We start from the raw sequence: 25,204 nt of genomic DNA, 5'->3' as shown, positions 1-25,204 counted from the left end.
CATGGTATTTTAACACAAGTCAGAGTTTAATAGAGAAGTATCAAGACACCTGTTTTATGCTAGATTCTAGGGTGTTTTTGTGCCAAAGTCTAGGGTAATTTTTCCCCTTGGCTATCCCCAACCAAAGCCTAAATGTTATATTACTTTTTTTAAACTATACTTTAGTTAAGCAAGTAATACACAAAAAACATATGCTTGTTATAAAAAGTAAAAAGTTCACATTTTAGGATAAAAAGGGCCAGGTCCCCCTTCACATACTTACGTACTCCCAATCCTGCTCCTTCCTCATGAGAGAGACCTGTTAACAGTGTGGTTAACTGTTTCCAGATAATAATAGATTATATAGAATTTTTTGTTTTATACAATGGAGTTATATAATACATATTATCTGCTGACTTGCTTTTTTAAAAAACTTAATCATATATCTTGGAAATCTTTGCATGTCAGTGTATACTGGTCTATCAAAAATTTTAAATGAATTATATATAATTTTCCATTCTGGGTATATAAACAATTTATTTAATAAATTCATTAATTTATTTAATTTGTTACTATGCCTTATTCATGGGCATTTAGATTGTTTCCAGTATTTTGCTTTTATGAACAATGTTGCAGTGAACATCCCTACTGATATAACTTTGCATATGTGTGCAAGTATTTTTTATATGAAAGATTTCTAAAAGAAGAACTGTTAGATCAAAGACAATATCCACTAAGTTTTTGATGGGCATTGTAGGAGAGGGAAAACTTCACTATTTTTCCTGCTACCAATCAAGTTCATTGGCTGGGGACCGATAATTAGACTGATAAAAGAAACAGGAAACACACAGAAGTGTATTAACATGTACATTGCACACACATGGGAGCACTCAGTGATGAATAACTCAAAGCGATGGTTAGAATTTGGGCTTGTATAGCATCTCAACAAGAGAACAAGACATTCTTAGAGAAGTGACAAGACAAAGGAAAAGGACTTGGAGTCTCTAGGGCAGAAAATTGTAGGAAGGTAAATATAGGGGGATACTAGTGGAAGAGAAGGGCCAGTTAATAGTTTGCTATGTAGATTCCTCTGGTGCCATCTCTGGGTTGATGAGGGTCTAGAGCTGTCTCTGGTGATGGGCTTCTGCCCTTCCTGGTAGAGAAGGGAGGAAGGACACCTTTGTAAGTGTATGTCCCGCTTTTAGGCAAATAGGGGGAGTGCCAAGAGCTTTTCTTATATCTGCTTCTCAAGCGCCTTCAGCTCAAAATAATCTTTATGCCATAGCGGCATATTTTGGGATGGCATATTCTGCTCCTCTTCAATATCAAACAATTTCATCTAAAAAGTCTGTACAAATTTACACTGCCACCATCAATGTATGAAACAGTCCACTTCCATATATAGCATATTCACAGAATATGCTATTGTTATTCTTTTAAATAATTTAAATGGATCAAAGATAGGATCTCATTATTGTTTTAGTTTGCGTTTCTCTGATTACAGCAAGACTTCTTAATATTTATGGCAACTTTTATATATTATGGATATATATCCTTTGTTACATTTGCTGCAAAGGACCTAAAGATTTAAACTGTATAACCATCCTGGGGACACTTTTCTCCTGCCAGTAGCTATTTGAATTGCTGAGTACTAGGTGTAAACAATCACATACTATAGTTAATCATGGAGATATCATTAAAGGGAAATAGTGTTTCAAAGAAATAGCTTACTAGTACATGATTAACTGACAAGTAAATGGTTCAGAGTCTGAGAAATTCCAGAGAAGAAGAGAGGGACACAGGTGGGCCCAGGAACTGGTTCTGAACTGACCCGCTGGCATTTTCGGATGAGGAGGTTGGGAAGAATCTGTGATTTTCATTGTGTTCTTTAGACCCCTAGGGCTCTACAGAGAAGCCAGGGGACCCTTCCCCACTTCTTCCACCAGAGCAGCTCCTCCTAGGTCTGTTGATTACACTTTCATTTGAATAAAGCACAATATTCCCTTACTTGGGGAAAAAAAAAGTGAAAACCTCCAGATTAGGACCACAAGCCAGAGGTGAAAAGCTAGGCTCTGAAGTCAAACTGTCTAGGTTTGAATGACAATTTTGCCATTTACTAGGTAGTTGACACTTGGCAAGTTACTTAATATCACTGATGGTCTGTCTGCTCACCTGTAATATGGAGTTAATAATATCTTGTTGGGTAGTTGGATAGAAGGAGATAATGCATATAAAGCCTGGGCTTAAAAACACTCAATAAGTATTACCCAGATATAAAACTATTGTTACAGGTGTTAAGATATCTCCATGTTCCGAAATGCTTGGGGAGGATTTCGTGGAAAAGGTGGATGCTGAGTTTTGCTGGAAGAATGGAGATGTTGGGGATGTAGAGATTGGGGAAGGGACCATCCAGAGGTAGAGCCAGCCGGGCATGATCTATTAGGAAGACACAACATGAATGAAGCAGAGTTTATTTATGGGCTACTGGGAGATAAGAATGGATAGATATGTTGGTACCACGTTATGGAGGGCTTTGAATGCTTGACAAAGAAATTTGGACTTGAACTCTTAGATAATATGACATTTTTCTTCTTGCACACTTTAAGAGACACAGAAACGCCGCAATAGTCTCATCACTTAGGAATCTTCAAGTGCTCTCACAAAGACATACCCTTTCACACTTTTTTAAAGGGAAGAAATGAAAAAGAATGACATATTTATGAAAGCACTAAACTGACAATAATAATGAGAAGTGGGAAGAGACAAGACACTGACAGAGGAGCTAGACTAAATGCAGGGACAAAGGCTGGAGAAGGGAAGGAGCCGAGTGCACCTGATGTTTGGTGGCAGGTACCAAGTCTCACGGCTGGCTGTGCCTCAATAATTTACCCTTCCTTATCTCTGTCTGGAGCTTTCCGGTCTTTCACCGGTAGCCTAATTGCCTAGGACATTGCTGGCTGTAGATGCTTTTAACCTGCCCAGTCTTCATCCAAACTAGCTTTAGGAAGCCCTGGAAATCAAGTGTTTACTAGCCTGTCACATGCCCATGGATGCACAGGGAGGTCCCTCTTTTCTTCTTGTGAACACCTTTGTTTGGGTCCTCTTAGCCTTTTATCTAGGTTATTACGACAGAGTCTCACTGCCTTTCCCACCCTAGACTTTTGCCCTCTGTTTGGGCTACATACCATAGCCAGATTAATCCTGACCTACAGCTTTGATGGTGCCACTTCTGTTCAAAAACCTGCCTCTAGTCAAAGTAACATTTTCCCCTAAATACAAAAGGAATACATGTTCAAAGCAAAAGCTTGGACAATACCAAAAAACTCAAAGGAAAGAAAAATTTTCCATAGTGTCACCACCTAAAGATAATCCATACCATACCACGTTTGAGGCTTTTTATGCTGCTTTTTAATACCTCATGAATTATTTCCCCATATTCTTTGTTCTTTTTGTTGGTTACACTGAAATGAGAGGAATAAAGTTTACGTATCCAACTCTTACTGTAGGATATTTGGGTTGGACTGAAGATCCTATTGCTTACGTTTTTGTACACAAATTATGATTTTTCTTAGGAAAAATTCCCAGAAGAGGAATTTATGGCTCAAATGTATTTACGTTTTAAGGCTTTCTTTTCTTTTGTAATAAAAACTGATAAATTGCCCTCAGAATGGTGTACCATTTTATCCTTCCACTGTAGATAGGTGTACCCATTACTACTGAATCAAAGAGCAGCATCTTGGGCTGGAGTCAAGCACCCCCTCAGGTTGGCCCTGCTGCCCTCATGGGCTTCTCTCTTCCCCTACAGCCCTCTTGCCAAGTTATTCTCCTCTTACTTTATCCATGCTGCATATGTTACTTCAGCAAATATCTCAGAGCACCACCAGGGAAGGCAGGAGACTGTGAAGGTTAAGAGGGAAGGCTCTGGAGCCAGCCTGCATGGGTTCGAATCCCAGCTCTGCCCTGTAACTTCCTGCATGTGGGGAACAATATTAACACCTCCACCACAGGGTGGTTGAAAGAACAAGAATGATTTCAGACACATAAAATGCTTCTGATGGTGCCTGGCACGTAGTAGGTATTCAGTGAGCATTAGCTATCATCAATAGCAATTAGGAACCATGCTCCATCCTAGGCATGGGGGATCCAGGTGTGAGAAAATGGCCAAGGTCTCTGCTAATTCTAGATACTATTAAGTGCCCAGCAGAGAATAAAGAGGGTGTTGTGATGGCAAGCAATAGGGTAAGAGGTGGGGCATCATATTCAGTGGCTGAAGAAAGCCCCTGTGCAGTGGTTACCTCTGAGCTAAGACCCAAGGGCCAAGATGGAGCCATCCTTGAGAGCAGGGCCACCTCAGGCTTTGGTCTCAGGGGGCAGGAGCTTCAGGACTCATCTCAGAACTCATCACGAGCAGATGGCTGTTTAAATGTCCTCCCTGTCTCCCCCAACACTTTTTAAGGCTAATAATACATAGGGGTATATTTTGATCCTTTAGCACCAGGAGTCATGTAGCTGGGGCTTACTCTCTTCTCACTCAAGTCATTAACCCTGGTGGGCCCGTGGCCAAGTCAAGAAGGCCTCATGGGTGCTGACGTGTTTTTACTAATTGCTTCTGCTTGATTTCCTGCTTTGTTGAACCTCTTCTTGATCCTCTTGCTTTTCTGTTCCTGCTCCCTTGAAGGACCTCCCTTTTGTTCTCTGAAGTCACTGTCTCCCTGACAGGAAATGCACTTTAGTGAGCCAAATGCGTGATGGCGTTAAGTGGAATAAAAAAGAAAACCTGAGTCTCCAAAGGAAAACGAGTTTTCTCCATAAGCTGCAACCTCAGGCACAGAGAGGAAGGCATCCTCCTTCTTCCTCCTCCCCTTTCCTTCCCAAACCAAGAACCTGCCTGGGTAAAGGGAGAATTGAGTTGGCTGCCCTCAGGAGCTATGCTTCTAGCTGTGAACAGCAACCAGCAAAGGGCTGCCCCCGGTCCTGTTCCCTCCCATGGAAGTGATGTAAGCACGCCTGGGTGCTCTTCACTGCCTCCTTTGGAAATCTGAGCTTTCAGGGTGGAATGGCCACTGGGCGCTGTACATGGGGTGGAGGCCTCCTTCAGAGGCCCCGTGGTTCCTGGTATGAAAATGTGAGACCCCTCAGGGACAGAGAAGATGCAATCAGTTTCTACCAGTATCTAGGCCAGTTGCTTTCACACTTTTTGATTATGACCCACAGTTTACATCATGACCCGGTTACACATAAAATTACACTTGCTCTCCTTATGGTGATACATTGAAAATATGGGTCACATTTCTCTAAATTGATTTTCGAACTACTAATGGATTGGACCTGATTTTTAAAAAAAATGTCGTTAAGTAACTCAAAGGCATCTGTCTTGGGTCTTGCCCTGACTTTTCTTGTTCCAATAATATAATTATTTAAGTGCCTAAGTTACATTGAGAGGTTTAAAAACTTTGTACTATTTAATCCAGTAATTCATCTTTGAATCTACCTCAAGGAAAGAAGGTTACAAGAAGGGGGATCAAGGGATCACAAAGAACATTCTGTTTTTAGCCAAATGTTTAACAAACTTGTGGGAAAGATGCAAATATGAAAGTTGGATTTGATTTTAGACTGTGAAAGATATTTTTTTTTTTTAAAGATTTTATTTATTTATTTGACAGAGAGAGACACAGCGAGAGAGGGAACACAAGCAGGGGGCAGTGGGAGAGGGAGAAGCAGGCTTCCTGCCGAGCAGGGAGCCCGATGTGGGGCTCGAACCAGAAACCCTAGGATCATGACCTGAGCCGAAGGCAGACGCTTAACGACTGAGCCACCCAGGCGCCCCTAGACTGTGAAAGATATTTTTTAAAGATCTTTTATTTATTTGGCAGAGAGAGTGAGCAAGAAAGCACGAGCAGGGAAAGGGGCAAACCCATATAGGCTGGCTCCAGAGCCTTCCCTCTTAACCTTCATAGTCTCCTACCTTCCCTGGTGGTGCTCTGGGCTATTTGCTGAAGTAATATGTGCAACATGGATAAAGTACGAGGAGAATAACTTGGCAGGGAGAGGGAGAAGGAGGCTCCCCACTGAGCAGGGAGCCCAGTGAGGGGTGGGCTTGATCCCAGAATCAGGGATCATGACCTGAGCCGAAGGCAGATGTTTAACTGACTGAGCCACCCAGGCGCCCTTGTGAAAGACATTTTTAAACACCTAATCCACTTTCCTCATGTAAAGTATTAGATGTAGTCACAGGTAGTTGAACAACTATACTTAAAGAGTATTTCCTAATAGCTCAGCATTAACCTGGAGGAAAGCTCTAACATGATACTCCATTGGCTTCTGACTTAAGCCCTAATGCTCAGAACCATCTTATTACCAGTGACTTGGATGAAGAGCTGGAAAACAGTTTAGGCAATCCCCAGATGGCAAGGTAAAGCATTGAGTGAAAGAATTAGGATTTAAGAAGTCCAGCCAGGTAGGAAAGATGGGCTGAAACTAGCAAACTGAACTCTTTTAGCAAAAACATAAAGAATATATGTGGAAGTTCAGGGGTGCCTGGGTGGCTCAGTCGGTTAAGTGTCTGCCTTTGGCTCAGGTCACGATCCCTCCTTCTACCCCTCACCCGGCTCGTGGTCACTCTCTCTTAAATAAATAAATAAATAAATAAATAAATAAATAAATAAATAAAATCTTAAAAAAAATATGTGGAAGTTCAAAATGTGAATGGCACAAAAACCAGGTGGGTGCTAACATTTGTTTTTCCTCTAGGATGCTGTTTGGCAGCATCCTCAGCCTCTATGCCCAGTTGTGACAACCAAAAATGTCTCCAGACATTGCTAAATTTCCTCTAGGGAACAGAATTTCTCCAGTGGAGAGAACCACTGAGATAAACTGATACGCTACTCGGGAAAAAGACCTAACGGATTTTTGTTTACAGTAAGTGCAATAAATACCACCAGCAAAAATAACTAAGCAAATGAAATCTGAGGCTGCATTATTCTAGCACTACGAGCGATTGGATTCCTGAGGGCTTACTCTCTACCTGCCACTATAGTAAGGTCTTTACATGTGAATCCTCACTCAACGTTCACATGAACCCTATGGGGTAGGAATACCACTGTCTCCATTTTTCAGTGGAGGACACGATGTCTAGGACATAAGTGACTCACTCAAAATCTCACAGCTGAGGTGGTGAGAGCCTGCGCTCTGGCCCATTAAGCTATGAGAGACTTTAATCTGTATATTAGGTGTACACCTCCAGGAGCATCCTGGGAAGAGTCAGTGCCCTCATACACCTGGAATGTGGCTGACAGGTGAGAAATAAGCCACCCACCCAGGATCTTAAAGCCTGTAGCTGAGGTCCCAGCCTCCAGTCAGCTCACTGACTTAACTTGTACAAAATTCTAATATGCTCTTTCTTCTATCAGCAGGACAGTAGAGTAAGTTTTGGAAAGACTGTCAACAAAGGTGGTTAATAGTATGCGGGTGGCCCTTCAAGGGTTAAGTTTCAGCTCTGTGGAGACATTTCTCTTCCTGGGACCCTAATTCTTAAGCCCTGTAGCTCTGGGTCCAGGGGCAGAGGTCATGAGGATCACAATCTTCCCACTCCAGGGTCAGGGCCTGCTACATTGCCCTCTGAGGCCAGACTGTGAAACTAGGAGGCAGGGCTAAGGTCTGGACGGAATCCTACCAAAGTCAGAGCCAGGGTGCTGCGGCTGGGTAATGACCTATCTCCTCCCCCACCCCCCCTCCAGTGGAAGCCTTGGAGCTCAGGTCTGTGGACCTGCAGAGCCCGAGGAACAACAAGGAGCATCACACACAGGAGATGGGCCTGAAGCGGCTCATTGTGCGGCGGGGCCAGCCCTTTGGGCTCCAACTACATTTCAACAGACCCTTCCACTTTGGGACAGACTACCTCACCTTTGTGGCTGAGACTGGTGAGTTCACCCGGCCCCAAGGCAAAATTCACCTGTAGGGCTCCCACCTCTCCTTTCTGAGTGCTCCCTCCCCTAACTTTTCCTGGGATCCCCAGGACCCTATAAGTGATGTTAAGGAAAGATTTGGCCAACTCAGAAAACTCAGATCAGAAAATCTATCCAATTGTGATAGAAACAGCTGATTTTTCAATATGCAACAGACACTGCTAACTTTATACATATTATTTCATTTAATCCCCATGATCAGAGTTTCAGGTAGGTACAGTTATTATCCCATTTTTCAGATAAAAAAACTGAGGCCCACAGTTGGCTTTGCCCTTTGGCTTGCCCAAAGACACCCAGTGGCAATAAAAGCCTTAAGCCAAAAGGATTAGCAAGAAGGTGAGGGTCCTCCCAGTCTCCCTGGAATCATGTCACATAGATTTTAAACCTCACTCTGGGATCATTCTCTCCCACACAGGACCGGCGTCCATGGAGTTGCTGGGAACCCGAGCCACCTTCTCCCTCACCCAGGCTCGAAAAGGCAATGTCTGGAGCGCCTTTGACTTCACCATTGACACCAACTCACTCTTAGTCTCCCTTTTCACACCAGCCAATGCAGTCATTGGTCCCTACACTCTGAAGATAGAGATTTCTCAGGGCCAGGGTCACAGTGTGGTTCACCCACTGGGGACTTTCATCCTGCTTTTTAACCCTTGGAATGCAGGTATGACTTGCTCACAGGCCGTAATGCTAACCTGATCCAGTGGGAATGCTTGGTGAGGTTCTTCTGAGAAAGCCCAGAAGATACAAGCCACCTATCTATGCCATATATTACCATGTGCTCACTAAAAACCACCTTTACCCCCCTCCCAAAAAAATGAATGCCATGATAAAAATGAACATGGTGTCAGGTTAAGTGAAATAGATTAGAAAATGGAACACAGTGGGACCCTAATTGTATTACATATATGTGGAGAGAAAGAATGGTTGGAATACACCAAAATGTAACGGTGGGTATCTCTGAGTAGTGGGACTGAATGATTTTCATCATCTTCTTTCTGTCATCTGTATTTTCCAAATCTCTACAACAAGCTTTCTACTTTTACCATCAGCAAATGATAATCATTATGTTCAAAGAACAGAACCTATCACTGGCCTCTAGAAAAGCACAGTAGACTTTTAAGGGGTCCAGTCTTGATTTCTATTGCCATCAACCTGTTCCTTCCCCTATTATCCTGCAGGACACTGTCATCACTGTCTTTTAACTTTATTACTCTGCTTTTTGCCCCCTCCACTATTTAACCACTCAGAGGATGATGTCTACCTGCCAAGTGAAATACTGCTGCAGGAGTATATCATGATGGACTATGGCTTTGTTTACAAGGGTCATGAAAGATTCATCACTGTCTGGCCCTGGAACTACGGGCAGGTAACACTGTCACTGAAAGTGGGCCTGGGGCGGGTGTCCTTAAGTTGGTTCTTAATCAACTCTAGTTGCCCATGAAGGGCCACTAACATAAGTAAGGGTGCGTGGCGCTAGGGCAATTTCCCATCCAGTAAGAGAGGCAAGGAGGGAAGGGGAGATGTCTTGCAAGGTTTTTGTTTTTGTTTCAAGATTTTTAGGTAATCCCTACACCCAACATGGGGCTCGAACTTACAACCCACAGATCAAAAGTGGCATGCTCTACCGACTGAGCTCCAGCCAGGCGCCCCTCAAGTTTTTAATATTTTATATAAAAAACTTCAAACATAATCCAAGTAGACAGGCTACTAAAATGAACCTATCTCTCAGCTCCAACAGTGAGCAATTTATGGTGAATCGGATTCCATCTACACCAGGGGTTTGCAAACTATACTCCACTGATAGTTTTTATATAGCCCCTGAGTTAAGAATGGTTTTCATGGGCACCTGGGTGGCTCAGATGGTTAAGCGTCTGCCTTCGGCTCAGGTCATGATCCCAGGGTCCTGGGGTCGAGCCCCACATTGGGCTCCTGGCTGAGCAAGGAGCCTGCTTCTCCCTCTCCCTCTGCCTCTCTCCCTGCTCATGCTTTCTCTCTATATATATATATATCTGTGTCTCAAATGAATAAATAAAATCTTTAAAAAAAAATGGTTTTCGTATTTTTAAATTGTTGAAAAAGAACTAAAACTTTTTTTGATGTGCAAATTATATGAAGTTTAAACTTCGGTGTGCATAAATAACATTTTATGGGAACACAGCCATCCATGTTCATTCACTTACGTATCATCCACGGCTGTGTTGACGCTACAGTGGCAGAGCTGAGTAGATGAGACGGAGACCCCACAGCCTACAAAACCTGAAGTACCTACTCTCTGGCCCTTTACAGAAAAAGTCTGGTCTATACTGTCTGTACTGTCCCCATCCCTCCCGACTCATCACTGGAATTTTTGGAAGGAAATTGTAGATACTATATCATTTAATCCAGTAATACTTCTGTTTATCGTTCTAAAAGATGATGACTCTTTCTGAAAACTGAACCACAATACATTATCATAACTGAAAAAATGAACAGCAATTCCTTTAATAACATCAAATATCCAGTCAGTGTCCAAAGGGTGGGACTTTTGGCTCTGGGCAACTTTTCCACTCCCAACCACCAACCGAGACTGGTGTACTTTCTGCCTCCCTCCCACTTGCATCTCTGCTCCATCCACACTCACCAGGAGGGTAGTGGGGAGAGAGCAGGGGGCCTTGTCCTGGTCTCCGACTGTGACAACTTGTGTGATTTTTTGAAACTGAAACAAATACCAGTGCATTTGGCAGCCAAAAGGGTTGCAGCATGTGTCGCTTTATATGTTATAAACGTATGTCATGAGCCTACACTGGCTTCTCCTGGGCTCCCAGCTTCAGCTGAACTCCTCTACCTGATTTCAAGGCTCCCCACACTCTGCCGTCTCTCCTCTCATGGCTGCCCCTGTATTTATCCATCTGATCTTTTCTACTCCCTCATGTCCTCCAGAAACAAGAATCTCTATGCCCTGTCCTTGGCACCACCAAACTCAAAGACCTCAGGTGAACATCCCCACCCTCCTCTCTTCCTGCCCACCTAGTCCTTCAAAGCCCCCTGGCACCAATGGCCTTCTCTGATCTCTTGGTCAACAGAGATCTCTCACCTCCGAACTCTGTTTGCGTTTTTCCATCAGAGCCACACAGGTTCGTTTTTCAGAAATCTGAATCTCATACATTCCCAATTTGATTTGTAAGCTCTTTGAAGGTAGGACCTTGTCTAATATTTAACCCTACCTCTATCCCCAGCACATATGCCCTATCTCTAAAAGTCTGTGTTACGGACTTGAAGTTTCAGGATGCTAGACATTTTTACTCTTCTCTTTTCTCTCCCTTGAAATCACTTGGAAGTTTGAAGAGGACATCATAGATATCTGCTTCGAGATCTTGAACAAGAGCCTGCACTTCTTAGAGAACCCGTCCAGAGACTACTCCCAGCGGAATGACCCGGTGTACGTCTGCAGGGTAGTGAGTGCCATGGTAAGGATAGCAGCCCTCCCGCCTCTGTCTGAGGACGATCTGGGCTTCCCCAGGGGCACTGAGGAAATGCACCTGTCTGGCCTTTGCAGATCAACAGCAATGATGACAGCGGTGTACTACAGGGGGACTGGGGAGAGGACTACTCCCAGGGGGTCAGCCCGCTGGAGTGGAACGGCAGCGTAGCCATCCTGCGGCAGTGGTCAGCCAGGGGCAGGCAGCCTGTGAAGTATGGGCAGTGCTGGGTCTTTGCAGCTGTTATGTGCACAGGTGAGTGAGGGGGAGATGGGGATGCAGAGCCATTCATTTAGTTTTCGCGATAACCCTTTGAGGTTGGGCTCTGATGATCTCCATTTTCTTTTTTTTTTTTTAAGATTTCATTTATTTATTTGAGAGAGAGAGAATGAGAGAGAGAGAGAGCACATGAGAGGGAGGAGGGTCAGAGGGAGAAGCAGACTCCCCGCCGAGCAGGGAGCCCGACGCGGGACTCGATCCAGGGTCTCCAGGATCATGACCTGAGCCGAAGGCAGTTGCCCAACCAACTGAGCCACCCAGGTGCCCTGATGATCTCCATTTTCACATAAGTTAACTGTGGCTTGTCCATAGCCCCCCAGCTAAGGAATGGCACACACATGGACTCTTACCCGGCACACTGCATAGTCTTGGGGAGTCTTGCATCTTTGCCTAGGAGTGAGGTTGACCTGTTGCAATCATTCGGCAGTCTCCTGGATGGCAGGGGGCCTATTAAAATGGTCACCTGGATAGAGAATCTTGTGATCCCAAAGTGGAGGCAAAGGCAGCTTCTTTCTACCACGGCTCAGGCTTCTCAGCTCCAGGGGAGCCTGGAGTCAGGGACAGGCTGGGGGAAGCTTGAGGTGCAAGCAGATGGTCTGGAAAAGCCTGATCTTACCTGTGGGCAGAGCTGGCAGCTCCCAAATACTTCTCGGAGAGATTCTTGTGGAGTTATAATTGGAGGTTGGCTACTTTGCTAACTGCCTGCACGGAGCATCAATGTTTTATGCATTGTCATTTATTACAATTCAGTGCAAAGGTGTTGATTGGATTATCTGTGAAGATGAGGGAAAGACAGAATACTGAGGTACCTGCCTGTGTCCCCCCATGCAAAGCAGGAGCCCCTTTCACAGTGCTACCTGTTACACTGTGGTGCTCAATGTTTGCTGAATGAATGGATTGGCTCTCAATTGAAGGATGAGGGAACACAGAACAGGGAAGATAGAGACAGAGGCCAAAGACAAAGTTCTAGATTTTTCTGAGAGGGACAGCATAGCTTGGCAGTTAGGTACGGGTGCTGCAGACAGGGGAGATGTTTAAATCTGAGTGTTCAAATCAAGTGGCCTCACTTTGCTCTTCCATTTTCCCCAGAAAATGCTCAGCACAGCACCAGAATTTAGTATGGCCACATTTTCCTGTGCTGGGAAGCCCCTGGTTAGGCAGGTGTCGTGGAGGAGGACTCGGGCCCTTAAATGCTGGGGTGAGAGGGGGAGGTCTAGGTCTGCATCCTTACTCCACCTTGAAGCTTCTCCCTACTCCCAGGCCCTAGAGTCCTGGGGCCACTGAGCGAGGGGACAGCTGCTTCCATCACACAGCCTCTGGCCACTTGTAGCCCTGGTCTAGCTGTCACCCCTGCAGAGGGGTTGTGAAAAGCCCAGGAGCTGTGCTGGGAGTGGAGAGGTGACTGTGAACAGGTGACTGGCTCCCTTTGGGGTCTTAAATCAATCAGAACAAAAAGATAGGTCAATCTCAATAGTCCTCTTACTTTTCAAAGCATTATTAACCTCCCAGCAGCCTCGGGAGGCACCCTCTGCTCCTCCTGAGCAAGGGAGAGTAGGATAAACCTCCGTCTAAACTCCCCATCTAGGCCAGCATTACCTTAATCCCCAAGCCAGGCAAAGACCCCATCAAAAAGGAGAATTTCAGACCGATATCCCTGATGAATATGGATTCCAAAATCCTCAACAAAATCCTAGCTAATAGGATCCAACAATATATTAAAAGGATCATCTACCACGACCAAGTGGGATTTATCCCCAGGATGCAAGGGTGTTCAACATTCGCAAAGCAATCAATGTGATAGAACACATTAATAAGAGGAGAGAGAAGAACCATATGGTCCTCTCAATTGATGCAGAAAAAGCATTTGACAAAATACAGCATCCTTTCCTGATTAAAACTCTTCAGAGTATAGGGATAGAGGGAACATTCTTCAAGTTCATAAAATCCATCTGTGAAAAATCCACAGCGAATATCATCCTCAATAGGGAAAAGCCGAGAGTCTTTCCCTTAAGATTAGGAACACGTCAAGGATGCCCACTCTCACCACTGTTGTTCAACATAGTACTAGAAGTCCTAGGAACAGCAATCAGACAACAAAAAGAAATAAAAGGTATTCACATTGGCAAAGAAGTCAAACTCTCTCTTTTCACAGATGACATGATACTTTATGTGGAAAACCCAAAAGACTCCACCCCCAAATTACTAGAACTCATCCAGCAGTTCAGTAATGTGGCAGGATACAAAATCAATGCACAGAAATCAGTTGCTTTCTTATACACTAACAACGCAACTGTAGAAAGAGAAATTAGAGAAATGATTCCATTTACAATAGCACCAAAAACCATAAGATACCTTGGAATAAACCTAACCAGAGAGGTAAAGGGTCTATACTCTAGGAACTACAGAACACTCATGAAAGAAATGGAAGAAGACACAGAAAGATGGAAAAACATGCCATGCTCTTGGATCGCAGGAATAAACATTGTTAAAATGTCTATGCTACCCAGAGCAATCTATACCTTCAAGGCCATCCCAATCAAAATTCCAATGACATTTTTCAAAGTGCTGGAACAAACAGTCCTAAAATTTGTATGGAATCAGAAAAGACCCTGAATCGCCAAGGAAATGTTGAAAAAGAAAAACAAAGCTGGGGGCATCACGTTGCCCAATTTCAAGCTATATTACAAAGCTGTGATCACCAAGACAGCGTGGTACTGGCACAAAAACAGACATACAGACCAATGGAACAGAACAGAGAGCCCAGATATGGACCCTCAACTCTATGGCCAAATAATCTTCGACAAAGCAGGAAAATATATGCAATGGAAAAGACAGTCTCTTCAATAAATGGTGCTGGGAAAATTGGACAGCCACATGCAGAAGAATGAAACTGGACCATTCTCTAACAACAGACACAAAGATAAACTCAAAATGGATGAAAGACCTCGATGTGAGACAGGAATCCATCAAAATCCTAGAGGAGAACATAGGTAGTAACCTCTTTGACATCGGCCACAGCAACTTCTTTCAAGATACATCTCCAAAAGCTAGTGAAACAAAAGCAAAAATGAACTTTTGGGACTTCATCAAGATAAAAAGCTTCTGCACAGCAAAGGAAACACTCAACAAAACTAAGAGGCAACCCACAGAATGGGGGAAGATATTTGCAAATGACACTACAGATAAAGGGCTGGTATCCAAGATCTATAAAGAACTTCTCAAACTCAAGACCCAAAAAACAAATAAGTCAAAAAATGGGCAGAAGACATGAAAAGACACTTCTCTGAAGAAGACATACAAATGGCTAACAGACATGAAAAAATGTTCATCATTAGCCATCAGGGAAATTCAAATCAAAAACACATTACCACCTTACACCAGTTAGAATGGCAAAAATGGACAGGGAAAGAAACAACAAATGTTGGAGAGGTTGTGGAGAAAGGGGAACCCTCTTACACTGTTGGTGGGAATGCAAGTTGGTATAGCCACTTTGGAAAACAGTGTGGAGGTTCCTCAAAAAATTATAAATAGAGCTACCCTATGACCCAGCAATTGCACTCCTGGGTATTTACAGATGTAGTGAAAAGCAGGGCCATATGCACCCCAATGTTCATAGCAGCCATGTCCGCAACAGCCAAACTGTGGAAAGAGCCGAGATGCCCTTCAACAGATGAATGGATAAAGAAGATGTGGTCCATATATACAATGGAATATTACTCAGCCATCAGAAAGGATGAATACCCAACTTTTACATCAACATGGATGGGACTGGAGGAGATTATGCTCAGTGAAATAAGTCAAGCAGAGAAAGTCAATTATCATATGGTTTCACTTATTTGTGGAACATAAGGAATAGCATGGAGGACATTAGGAGAAGGAAGGGAAAAATGAAGGGGGGGACATTGGAGGGAGAGACAAACCATGAGAGACTATGGACTCTGAGAAACAAACAGGGTTTTAGAGGGGAGGGGGGATGGGTTAGCCCGGTGATGGGTATTAAGGAGGGCACGTACTACATGGAGCACCAGGTGTTATACGAAAACAATGAATCATGGAACACTACACCAAAAACTAATGATGTATTGTATGGTGACTAACATAACATAATAAAATAAACAAACAAACAAACAAATAAACTCCTCATCTAAACTCCTCACCTCGCTGGCTGAGGTGGGGACCTATGTTCCAAAAGTCACATCTGGCCCTGGGCAGGTGCGTGCGTGTGTGTGTGTGTGTGTGTGTGATGGTGGTGTAGGTGGTGTAATATCTGCTTTGTATAAGTAGATCTTAACTACTTAAGTGAAATTTTAAGTGAAATAAGACCTCAGCTTTAAAAAGCCTTTGTAGTACTATCCTGAGATGCCACAAGAGGATGCTGTTGCCTTATCAAAGATGCTTGTTGCCTCTGTACCCGCAGGTTCCCTTTGTCCCTGAGGTCTTCCACTTACCTCTGTAAGTCTGTACTGCCTTTCTATCCTTTCTCTGATTTCTTTCTTACCTCCTCCAAATCCTTGTATTTCAGTAGAATTACAGATTCAGAATTTCAGTACTGAAAATCATCTGGTCCAATTCCTAATTTTGTTACACACAAGGAGACTTAAGACACAGAGAAGTTAAGCCACTTACTGAAGGTCACACAGCTTTCTCCTGAAACTGGCCGCAGCATAAGGCCTAACTTTTCTTATTTTCTTTCGAATTAGCAAATGTTTTAGGTTCTCTGTTTTTAATGTGGAAAGCTGCTGAATGAAAAAAGCCCTAAATGATAAATTCAGTTGCTTATTGTTGTTTTAAGTAACCTTCAAATGATTTCTTTCTCCTAGTGGGATGGAGACCATCAATGGGCAGGTAGGCAGCAGGGTTCTGGGCCTGGGTGCAGTGCTCTGAGAATAAAGGAGTTACAGGTATGGATCTGCAAGAATCTTGGCCTTCTTTCTCTCCTCCAGCTTAAAACTTAGAAAGGATGCATGGGAAACCAATGATTCTGCTTGAAATGAACTCAGTGATTGTCCATGCTTTCCTTCTCTTTAGTAATGAGATGTTTAGGTGTTCCAACTCGTGTGGTTTCCAATTTTCGTTCTGCACACAACATGGATGGGAACTTAACCATCGACACCTACTATGACCAAAATGCAGAGATTCTGTCAACTCGGAAGCGAGACAAAATATGGTAAGGGGACGCCATCTCAAACAGATCTCTGCTCCATCTCAGGACAGGCAGGGAAACTCTGACACGCTTCTCTCTGGTTTTGAGGCAATATCACCCTGCCCTTTGTGGCTGGTGCCCAGAGAGTAATTCCCCAACCTAGGAGACTGTTGTGGATAATTAGATCATCATATCACACTCATTTCAGAGATAGACGACTATTGGGATAACATTCTGAAGCCCACAACCGAATGAATAGATTGTGTGGGTCTGTAAATACTGATCTCAAAATCTGTATGCCTCTTACTCTTCCTTCTTTGAGTCATTCTGTTTGTGCCATTCTCTGCTTGCCCTGTTGGGCCTGGACTTGCTGCCTCTGCCTACTTCCTCAGTCTCTCCTGCTTCTTCCTCCACCTACCTCACTTCCTCGCTGCGTGCATGCGTGTGTGTGTGTGTGTGTGTGTGTGTATCTCTGTGTGTCCCTTCATTTCTGTATCTCTAACCTCTTCCCCTGGCTCCTTTTTCCTCTGCTCTACTTCAGATCTGATTTCCTGTTTTTCCTTTCCAGCCAGTTTCCAGGTAAGATCTTTGAGTTGTGTGAGAACTAGTGGCTGTCCTAGGAACCCCTCCCTCTCTGAGCTCCTAGAGGGCGAAGCATCCTCCATTCAATCAGCAGTGGTATATCTGGGAAGGCGGTATCACTTATGTAGAATTCTGTGTATGAATGCATAATCTGAATCTAATCATGAGGAAACATCAGACAAGCTCAAAATTAGGATCACTCTGGCAAATAAATAAATACCGTATTCAAAATGTCAGTGTAATACAATAAAGGCTGAGGAACCACTCCAGATCCAAGCAGACAAAGGACACTGCACAACTAGATGCAATGTGTGATCCTGGACTGGGCAGAAAAGAATGCCGTAAAGGACATTACTAGGTCAATTGACAAAAGTGAAATATAGACAGTAAATTAGATAAAAGTATTATATCAATAGTAAACATATGAGGTTGATAACTGTACATGATTATGTAGGGGAAGATCTCTTTTCTTAGAAAATACACACTGAAGTAAAAAACAAAAGGAAAAAATATATTTATAATCTTCACATCCATACTGAAAGAAAGCCAATGATAAAGCAAATGGGGCAAAATGTTAATGATAGATGAATTGGGTAGATGGGTATTTTTTGTATTATTCTTGCAACTTTACTGTAAGCTTGAAATTACTTCTAAATAAGTAAAAAAGGGGGGTGAATATAATTAATACATAATAACTTTATGCAGTGCTAGACGGTAGCTAGATTTTTCATGGTGATCACTTCATAATTTATATATATGTTAAATCACTATGGTGTACAGCTGAAACTAATACAATATTGTATGTCAATTACACTTTAATTTTAAAAAACTGATATAAATTACAGCATTCAGTATACTGTCCAGTACCTGGCAAATCTTCTGAAAACATAAATCCTCCTCTTCTTACTCTTTTCTGTAGGAATTTCCATGTCTGGAACGAGTGCTGGATGATCCGGAAAGATCTCCCACCGGGATACAATGGTTGGCAGGTTCTGGACGCCACTGCCCAGCAAACCAGCAGTGGTGAGTGAGGCCTTTGTGGAAGGAAGGGTCTGGGCTCTGTGGGGAGGCTGGGCAGGGGGACTGACCACATGAGCAGGAGGCCCGAAAGGAGCAGTGTTTTTCTCACTTCGTTGCCTTCAGCTGGGTAACCCAGATGAGCCACAGGACCTCTCAGTTGCTTCCTCACCTGTAAAGTGGGGAAGATGATGATAACTACCCCTTCACAGGGTGGCTGTGAGGATCAGGTGAATTTGTGGGAAGCTGAGAGTACTCGGTGGATGTGGGTCTTCTCCATCCCATCTCCCTACCTGCCCCTGTCCCCTCCCCCTGCCACCAGCCACCCCAGTCCACAGGCTGGCAGCTGGCCGCCATCCTCAACTTCTGTTCCCTCCCCAGGGCTGTTCTGCTGCGGCCCTGCCTCTGTGAAGGCCATCAGGGAAGGGGAGGTCCACCTGCCCTATGACACCCCATTTGCGTATGCCGAGGTGAATGCTGATGAAGTCATTTGGCTCTTCGGGGATGGTCAGGCCCAGGAAATCCTCGTCCATAACACCAGTTCCATTGGGAAGGAAATCAGCACCAAGATGGTAGGGTCAGATCAGCGCCAGAACATTACCAGCTCCTACAAGTATCCAGAAGGTGCTTGGGGCCCTGGGGATTCAGGGAGGGGGGGGCGGGTATAACCTCCTTTGTGTGCCTCCCAGTGAGGATGGTTTATTCTTGTTAAAACCATCACTGCCTGATCATTTCCTCCTCATGGAAAACTCCTGGGGGCTTTCCTGGACCCTGGCCATGGGGCCCTAGAGTTGCTGGATTGAGCAAATAAAAAAAGAGGGTGCCCATTAAATCTGAATTCTAGATAAATTCAGACAAGCAAATATTTTATTAGTATAAGTGTGTCCCAAATACAGCATGCAATATATCTAAACTAAAAATTATTCACTGTGTATCTGAAATTCAAACTGAATGTCCTTTATTTTTCCTGGCAACTCTGTCCTAGGGTCATATCACGATCTCGTTATGTCATGGCAGTGGGGGTGGGAGCAAGGGGGGAGGTGGATGCTTATGGAGGGAAAGGATGCCTGGCCTGTGGAAGAGAGTAGACGTCCCTGCGGAGAAGGCCAGGGGGAGTCAGGCTGCCTGAGTGCCAACCAAGGCCCTGCTAGGTTCTAGCCGTGTAAGCCTGGCTGTGTTCTTACCATCCCTGTGCCTCCACTTCCTCATCTGTAAAATGGGGTAACGTCACCTCAGAGGGCTGTTGTGAGGGCAGGTGAGTGGAATCACAGAAAGCACTTGGAGCAGTACCTCTGGTGCACAGTAGCTGCTCTAGAGAAGTCCACAGTTTGGGGTGAATTGGGGTGCAGCCTGAATGTTGAGTAGCCCCCAGGAGCAAGAGCTGAGGATCCGTTTAGAAGACATGAACATGTATTTTAGAAGTGAGGATGCTGGTGGGGGAAGAAGTCTCTGGCTTTGATGATGACGACAGCATTGATGGTGACAATACTCACGACAAAGAACAATGCTGGGTGCTTGTATTCAGCAGCTCACGTAACTCACAATTCTGGCAACTCTACGAGGCAGGGAGATACACCTGGGTTATAGATGAAAGAACTGAGCACCCAGAGATTCAGGGACTGTGCCTGAGCCAGGATTTGAACGCAGCGCCCAGCAACAGCAATCCCCATGTTCTCAGCCATGACGCTGTCCCGCCTCCTGATGCAGCTATTCATTCATGTGGTTGGGGCTTTGGGAGGGGAGCTGGGAGTTTCTGGGGTGCTTGGTTTCCCAAAAGAGGCCCCTGGTCCTCTCAGTCTCTCCTCACTGAGGTCTTTCCTGGCTCTTCTTTCGGCCAGGATCCCCCGAGGAGCGATCTGTGTTCATGAAGGCTTCCCGGAAAATGCTGGACCCAAGAAGGGCCTCTTCTCCCTTCCTAGATCTGCTGGGCTCCAGGGGCTCTGAGGCCCAGCCCGTGCAGCTGCAGCTTCACCTGGCCAGGACCCCCGAGTGGGGCCAGGACCTGATGCTGAGGCTGCGTGCCCGGAGGGTGCCAGACAGAGTCCACCCCCAGGGTCCCATCAGACTGGTGGTGCACTTCAGCGCACAGGCCCTGTTGCACCAGGGTGACACCAGGGAGCCCCTCTGGAGGCAAATAGTGCACTTGAACCTGGACTTTGGGAAGGGTGAGTATGAGGTAGGCCTGGAAAGGCACCAAGAAGGATGGGAACTTTGGGGTCATAAACAAGGCCAGGGATGGTTCAGCCAGATTACACGGCAAGCCCTGCACCCCAGCACACACACACGCCAGGCAGTGAAGCTGCTGGTGGCAGGAGGTTGCACATCATGTGCTGTACTCTGACACCATCCCACCAGGGGAAACACAGCAGTGACCTCTGGGGGCGGTGGGTATAGGGTAAGTACGCTGGATCTCTCTCTCATACACACACACAAACGTACTTGCACACACATATAGACTCACACATATATTCTCTCCCACACATACGCATATTCTCTCTCTCTCCCTCTCTCTCTTTCTTTCCAGACTCAAGGTGTCTTTTGTCTTTGCTTAGAGATACAGTGGCCGCTCTTGCTACCCTACGACAATTATAGAAACAAGCTGACAGATGAGAAGCTGATCCGGGTGTCTGGCATTGCCAAGGTGGAGAATACGGGGAGGTCCATGCTGGTCCTAAAAGATATCTCTCTGGAGCCTCCCCACTTATCTATTGAGGTAAGGTGTCTGGACAGAGATGGGGCCCAGGAGCCCTCTGACTCCCCCAACCCAGGGGCTTGGGCTACAGCAGTGATCAGAACAGAGTCCCTGCCTCAGACACCCAATAGATAATTAAAGCCCAGTATGATGTTATCTCATGCTCTGTGCAAAGTGCAGGGCAGAGCGGAAGGCTTCTGAGAGGAGGTGACATTTTGTGGGGGATGCATAGGAAGACACTGTCCAGAGACATGAGATGGAAATGAAGGCATTTTAAGTAAGGAAAACGCTTTGCAGAGGCAGAGAGACACGAGAGGTGTGGCTGGGAGGTGGAGTAGAGGAGTCGGATTTGAGAAAAAACACAAGTCAAATTCCAAAGGTGACTGCAGATAATAATGTAGGTGTGACAGGGAAGAGGAAAGACAAATGAGAGGCAAGCCTCAGACTTTGAGTTCCAAGATGGTGTGGCTGGCAAGGTCATTACATGAGGAAGGAACCCAGGTGGAAGAAGGGTAAATGGAGGGCAGAAATATTCCCCATCTCCTGTTACCAGGGTTTTTCTTCCCTTGAAGCCTCCTTTCCCCACCCCACCGCCCATTCTGAAGGACTTGTCCTCTGCTTAGTCCCAACCTGGCTTTGCACCTGCTGGATCTGGTAGCAGCATACTCACCCCCACCCAGAACAAGAATTGAGTGGCTCCACATCATCAACCGCCTGGCCCCCTGACCGTTTTCACCGGGCCATGCTGTCAGGTGGTCAGGCCACGGTGTGGCAGACCGTGGGCAGAATCACGGGTGCAGATGCAGCCTGGTGCTGAGGTGAGGACGCTGCCTGCTACCCAGAGTCCTGGGGACCAACAGGATCTGGTGCAAGCACATCAGATGCTGAGGAGACCATTAATTGGTCCACATTGGTAAGGGACCTGGGGATGATTTGTGTGACTATGAGGAATTCCAAAGACCTTTTTACCTGTTCTACTTTGACACCCTCACTAGAATACAAGGGGTTTGTTTCTTTCATTTGAATTTTAGAGAAGTCACGGTGTGTTCTTGCTTTTCTTTGATTCTTTTTTTTTTTTTTTTAATTCTCTTTTTGAGCCAGAACATGTCCCAAGTATGATCTGGGTGGTCAGAACTCATTTTAGTTCAACATTCGTTTATCAAATATCCACCACTTGGCAGGCACTGAGCTAGGCACGAGCTCTAGAAGTGAGTAGGATAGAATCCCTGCCTCCCACTCACAGGCCAAGGCCATGCTGCCCTATGACACAGACCTCACATGGGATGCACAGACCACACCTGGAAAAACTCACACTGTTTCTACTGTCAGAGCAACATGGGGGGAAGATCCTGCCTGGGGCCTGGGACATCTGGGTTAGATCCTGGCTCTGCCATATTGTGTGACCTTGGCCTTGGAATGATGTCCCTGATAGCATATAGGTGGCACAGAGGGCACCACTTCCTTACCCCATGCCTGTGTCAGACATTACTAATTGATCACAGCTCTCTCTGACTCTGGATTTGTCCTCGGGAATCTTTCCAACACACCATTCCTATTAGCCATGATTAACAGACTGGAGCTGGCACTTAAGTTGAAATCAAATTGCCAGCCTGAACTAGATGGTGGGGAGGGAAATCAGTTTCAACGTGGTGGCAATTCCCAGCTGGTAGCGGCTTCCTGAAGTATTGTGACCTTCTAAGGCAGGTCAGGATACGTGTTAACCTTGAGTACTCTCGGCTCATATTCTTCTCTCCCTGCAGGGGTTGAGCCCTCAGGAAGCAGTCCCTGGAGGTCAACAGAGGGATGGTGACTGAACTGGAGTACAGAAATAAGGCCAGTTGCCCACAATATCCCCATCTTCTCTCCACACAGGTGTCTAAAAGGGCTGAGGTGGGCAAGGCACTGAGGGTCCACATCACCCTCACCAATACCCTAATGGTGGCTCTGAGTAACTGCACGATGGTGCTGGAGGGAAGTGGCCTCATCGATGGGCAGATATCAAAGAAGTAAGTACCATCTGTCTCGTGCTGGTCTCTGGCAAGGGGCACCTTGTGGGGTCATAGGATGGTCCTTCATCTCCTGGATGGTGCCTACTTGCCCCCACTTGTGCACTCTCCCTGGGGAAGGTTGAGCTTGGTGGTATTGGGGGGTGGGAGGTGCTTACCCACCAAGAGGGAAAACCAGATCACCCACCCTGGCAGTTACTTAAGGCTCTAACAGGCTCTTTTTGACTTTCAGCATTGGGACTCTGGCACCTGGACATACCATCCAAATTCAAGTGGACCTCTACCCCATCAAAACTGGCCCCCACCAGCTGCAAGTCCTCATCAGCAGCAATGAGATCAAGGAGATCAAGGGCTACAAAGACATCTTTGTTGCTGCCTCCAGGGCTTCTTGAGCCCCCACCCCACCCCCTTGGCCTCCCAATCCCCCAGCCCCTCCCCTCCCCCTACTCCTGATGCCCTTCCAGCCCCCTTGCAGCCCCACCTTGGTCTTTCCTACTCCTGAAGGTGTAATGTTATCTTTGTTCCTTCTCTGTCCTCTTCCTGCCTGCCTGGGGTGAATGGAGCTCTGTTAGAACAGCTGTGCATCTTGGGAAGAGACAATAAAGACGTCTTTATTTGTCACCTGTGTTCGCTCTTCTCCGCTAACAAGGTCCTTGTTATTATTGCTACTGGCTGGTCCTCTGGCCTGGCTGCCAGCTGTGTTGGCTGGGCCCTCCCTGCTCTTCCTGTCTTCTCTCTCCTGCTTTAAGGTCCCCAACCACAAAATAAGCCCAGTAGGATCCCCTCTAAATCAGCTTCTCTGGAACCAAGGATCCCAGGTGTCTCCATTTAAATGGTCTTAGCGAGCCTGCAGGCAGAGGCGGGAGGGAGGTCAGTGGCCTGGGACGACAGTGATTGTGCCGCCAGGGGGACCGGCCAGAGCTACCTAGCAGGACTTCTCTGCTGCCGCCTGAGAGCATGGGAATGGCTGGGCAGGGCTCACTCAAAACCATTTCTACTCAGTCTAGATAAGTTGGAAAGAAGAGAAAAGTGAAAAGGAGCAAAAGAAAAAAATCACCAATAGCTCCCCATCCCAGAAGAAATCTGCTAACGGTTTGCCATGTATCTTTCTATTCACCCCCCTCCCTGCCATTCATTGTGTTTTTTAAAATTATCATTACATGGCTATCATCAAAAGATAAGAGATAACAAGTGTTGGTGAGGATGCGGAGAACAAGGAACCCTCGTGTACCCTTGGTGGCAATGCAAGCTGGTGCAGCCACTGCGGAAAACAGTACAGAGGTTCCTCAAAAGTTAAATATAGAACTGCCCTCCGATCCAGGAATCCCATGTTTGGTTATTTATCTGAAGGAAATAAAATCACTATCTTGGGGAGATATCTTCACCCCCATGTTTATTTCAGCATTATTGACAATAGCCAAGATATGGAAACAACCCAAGTGTCTGTCAATGGATGGATGGACAAACATGTCTCACACACACACACACACACCCCCGAATATTATTCAGTCACGAAAAAGAAAGGAAAGGCTTCCATTTGCTGCAACATGGATGGACTTTGAGGGTGTTATGCTAAGTAAGAGATAAGTCAGACAGGGCATGACAAATACTATGTCACTTATACGTGGAGTCGAAAAAAGCTGAACTCCTAGAAACAGAGAGTAGATTGATTGGTGGTTACCAGGGCCTGGGGGTGAGGGAACTGGGGAGATGTTAGTCAGAGAACTTCCAGTTGGTAGATGAATAAGTTCTGGAGATCTAATGGCATTGTGATTATAGTTAACAATAGTGTCTTACATACTTCAAAGTTACCAAGAAACTAGATCTTAAATGTTCTTACCACAAAAAAGAAATAACTATGTGATGTGATGGACTTGTTAGTAACACAACTGTAATAATCATATTACTATACATAATTGTATCAGATCAACACGTTGTATACCTTAAACTTACGCAGTATTATATGCCAATCATCTCTCAGTAAAAAAATTAAAAACACAGTTACTATAAATTGGCATATTTCCATCATGGAAAACTTGGAAACTCCAGAAACGCAGAAAATGAGAGCATCCTCCTGCAGGTTT

General features: G+C 45.3%; 1 protein-coding gene across 1 annotated transcript in view; it reads left to right on the top strand.

The window, feature by feature from the left end:
* ZSCAN29 (zinc finger and SCAN domain containing 29) overlaps window positions 1-23,512 on the top strand; it is an 83,378-nt gene extending 59,866 nt beyond the window's left edge. The window contains exons 6-17 of the mRNA XM_032417555.1: window positions 7,716-7,898; window positions 8,359-8,604; window positions 9,191-9,309; window positions 11,261-11,389; window positions 11,479-11,656; window positions 16,709-16,847; window positions 18,325-18,428; window positions 18,804-19,046; window positions 20,261-20,587; window positions 20,975-21,135; window positions 22,987-23,120; window positions 23,353-23,512. Of these exons, the coding sequence (XP_032273446.1) occupies window positions 7,716-7,898; window positions 8,359-8,604; window positions 9,191-9,309; window positions 11,261-11,389; window positions 11,479-11,656; window positions 16,709-16,847; window positions 18,325-18,428; window positions 18,804-19,046; window positions 20,261-20,587; window positions 20,975-21,135; window positions 22,987-23,120; window positions 23,353-23,512 (2,123 nt within the window). The remainder of the gene's footprint in view (window positions 1-7,715; window positions 7,899-8,358; window positions 8,605-9,190; window positions 9,310-11,260; window positions 11,390-11,478; window positions 11,657-16,708; window positions 16,848-18,324; window positions 18,429-18,803; window positions 19,047-20,260; window positions 20,588-20,974; window positions 21,136-22,986; window positions 23,121-23,352) is intronic.
* The last annotated feature ends 1,692 nt before the right edge of the window (window positions 23,513-25,204 follow it).

The sequence above is a fragment of the Phoca vitulina genome, unplaced genomic scaffold (assembly GCF_004348235.1).
Source record: "Phoca vitulina isolate PV1807 unplaced genomic scaffold, GSC_HSeal_1.0 scaffold20, whole genome shotgun sequence".
NCBI classification, from domain to species: Eukaryota; Metazoa; Chordata; class Mammalia; order Carnivora; family Phocidae; genus Phoca; species Phoca vitulina.
This window is presented reverse-complemented; position numbering and strand designations above follow the sequence as displayed.